Genomic DNA, 3,513 nt, shown 5'->3' with positions numbered 1-3,513 from the left:
TGGACTTAAATTTGGAGTAACAGGGGTTGGTGGAGGATGATGGTTTCGATAGTAATAGTTGGAGATGACTAATCAAAGCAAACGACCACTTACTTTGTGAATAACGTGTGATAAAAAAATACACACACACTCATATATATATATATATATATATATATATATATATATATATATATATATATACACATATATATACATACATACATACATACATATATATATATATATATATATATATATATATATATATAAACAGTTGTAGTAGTTTCTCAGGGAACTGCCATTTCTAATTTAGGATTTGCTATATCCCAAGCTAAAGCACATGGAATTAGCCATGATGCAGATTTACAGGTCGACTGCAGTGAAAGAACAATACTATCATATCCTCTTCTATAAAAAGTATCAACATCGTCTTTGCAATAATCAAAGACAAAAAATTCCCCAAAGGACTTAGCAATCTTGTGTGATTAATGATTTCTTAAGAGAAAGAAGGTGTCGCTATCTTTCTACTGTAGAAATATTTTAATGCACAAATCAAATCTCAAAGGTGCAAAGAATGATATATGATTATAATTTAACATCTATAAAGTGAAATTAAACAAAAACATGCAAAAAAAAAAAAAAACTCAGTTGTGATTCATAGAGGGCCAATTATGCACTGCATTATACATTATAATTTAAATAATGATAAGGCCTTCATAAATGGAATTTATTTCTTACTTTATTATTTTCATTGCTTTAATTCCTATAGATTTTGTCATAATCTAGTTTTAAACTTGAGCATAACTATAAATATACTTTTATATAGAGGGCACGGCTCTTCTGATATATTGTTTTAACAGTTTCTGGAACATGTTTCATTGCATGTCCACCTATCTGATTTTCCCCCAAAACTTACAGTTATCATGCACACCATTAGCCATGAACTATGTATGTAGCTTAAAAAAATCATTGGAAATATAAAAATTTTATTCGACTTATTAGATACCTACAATACTTGCATGTTCAGTACATAGAGGAAATAGTTAATATTTAGAAGCACTTGCGGTGAACAATACCAGGACCAGATTCATCATACTCTTCCTTGGTGACCCACAAGGCCTGGAAAGTGGACAGAGAACCAAGGATGGAACCACCGATCCAGACGGAGTACTTCCTCTCTGGGGGAGCGATGATCTTGACCTTGATGGTGGATGGGGCAAGAGAGGTGATTTCCTTCTGCATCCTGTCAGCAATACCAGCGTACATGGTGGAGCCACCAGACATGACAACGTTGGCCAAAAGGTCCTTCCTGATGTCAATATCGCACCTCATGATGGAGTTGTGGACAATCTCGTGAACACCAGCGGATTCCATACCAAGGAAGGAAGGCTGGAAGATGGACTCAGGAGCACGGAAGCGCTCATTGCCAATGGTGATGACCTGACCATCAGGAAGTTCGTAGGACTTGTCGATGGAGGAAGAAGCAGCAGCAGTGTTCATCTCACTCTCAAAGTCCAGGGCAATGTAGCAAAGCTTCTCCTTGATGTCACGAACGATTTCACGTTCAGCAGTGGTGGTGAAGGAGTAGCCCTTTTCAGTCATGATCTTGCCAAGGTAGTTGGTGATGTCACGACCAGCCAAGTCCAGACGGAGGATGGCGTGGGGAAGAGCGAAACCTTCATAGACGGGCACCATGTGGGAGACACCATCACCAGAGTCGCAAACCTCACCAGTGGTACGGCCAGAGGCGTAGAGGGAGAGGACAGCCTGGATGCAGACATACATGGCGGGCATGTTGAAGGCCTCAAACATAATCTGAGTCATCTTTTCACGGTTGGCCTTTGGGTTGAGGGGAGCTTCAGTAAGCATGGTGGGGCACTCCTCAGGGGCAACACGGAGCTCATTGTAGAAGGTGTGGTACCAGACCTTCTCCATGTCGTCCCAGTTGGTGATGATACCATGTTCGATGGGGTACTTGAGGGTGAGAATACCACGCTTGCTCTGGGCTTCATCACCAATGTAGGCGTCCTTCTGACCCATACCGACCATCACACCCTGGTGACGGGCACGGCCAACGATGGAGGGGAAGACAGCTCTGGGAGCGTCATCACCGGCGAAGCCAGCCTTGACAAGACCGGAGCCATTGTCGCAGATGAGGGTCGCCGCCTCGTCGTCGTCACACATGGTGGAGGTTTACGGTATAAGTACTGTCAGAAAAGTACCTGTGAAAGAAGAAACATATTTCTTGATGCCGCTGATTTAATTACTGTTTCGTTTTTCATTACCAATTATCTATTATTGAACAATAAAAATTACTTTCTCCGATACATGTAGCTATAAGGAAACTAAGGACAGAAAGACATAGAAAGTATAGTAGTATATTGATGCCTACATAGCATGAGATATTGACCAAACTAATTATAAAAATGTCTTCAGTAATAAGGACGAAAATTTTAACACTTTAACGATTACCAAACCCTTAAAATTGAATCTGTTATAACTAAATTAATCTATAATAAAAATCCTTATATATTATCATTTTCATTTAAAATAAAAAAAAATTAGTATTTGAAATAACTAGCGTCTTATTTTTACATTCTCCTAAATATAACAATATGAAGATAACAGATGATGAGAGTATACTTTCCTTATAATATAATTTTCCAAGTCGGTTAAAAAGGACTTTTATCTTAATAGAAGTAAGTATTTTACCAGAAATGTAAAGAAAGGAAGACTAAAAAGGGATTCAACATCTGTACAACTGGTAATTCTAAATTTAAATAAAACTTCAAACACTCCACAATTTGATCTAAGTGCCATGTGATATAAAAAGTCATATAACATTGTGTATCAATTCAAAATATTATTTTGGAAATCATAAGAAATAAATTTCATGCTTGTTTACATATTAGATAACAATATTGATTGAAACTATTTTCTTAGGCGTAAATTATTCATTCAGTTTTGATATTCAGGATGATAATGAAATTACGGTTCCAATGTTTTCTGCTCCTAATTTCGCTCCCTTTACTTGTTTACATTTTAGCAAAAACTTTTATTACCGCTGATATTTGACATATCAGAAATATGTTCCAAATTAACTGACATTGTCGCAGGCAATGAATATGGAGACTAGTGCCTTTTTTCTTAGTCTATATCAAATTTATAGCAAAGAATCCAAAGGAATATTTTTACGATATTCTGCATGAAATGTCGCTAAAACATTACTAAAGAATGGATCTATGGGACTTTGTCAATAAGCCCAAGAGCTAGGACCAGGGATGCCATTCTGCAATGAGGTATAAATGGTGGAAAACACACAGTTGTATTGTGAAGTTAAAGTTGAAAGAGGTTAGACTGGAAGATGGAAGAAAGGAAATGGGAACAGATGTAGAATAGAACGCTAAAAAATGGGTGCAATAATAGCTTGAGATACGACGCGATGTACCTTTTATCAATGCTTACGGTGTACTACGTCATTTGCACTAATGCCTCTAACCAACATTTACTGAGACTTAAATTTCTAATGCA

At 37.1% G+C, this 3,513-nt stretch overlaps 1 protein-coding gene across 1 annotated transcript; it reads right to left on the bottom strand.

Annotated features, from left to right (window-relative positions):
• Positions 1–1,032: 1,032 nt before the first annotated feature.
• LOC137653287 (actin-2, muscle-specific-like) lies at positions 1,033–2,166 on the bottom strand. Its single transcript, XM_068386658.1, has one exon. It carries the CDS (start codon positions 2,164–2,166, stop codon positions 1,033–1,035), a length of 1,134 nt encoding a protein of 377 aa, XP_068242759.1.
• Between the last annotated feature and the right edge of the window lie 1,347 nt (positions 2,167–3,513).

The sequence above is a fragment of the Palaemon carinicauda genome, chromosome 14 (assembly GCF_036898095.1).
Source record: "Palaemon carinicauda isolate YSFRI2023 chromosome 14, ASM3689809v2, whole genome shotgun sequence".
Classification (NCBI taxonomy): Eukaryota; Metazoa; Arthropoda; class Malacostraca; order Decapoda; family Palaemonidae; genus Palaemon; species Palaemon carinicauda.
The sequence above is the reverse complement of the archived record's forward strand: the minus strand, read 5'-3'. Positions and strand labels throughout refer to the sequence as shown.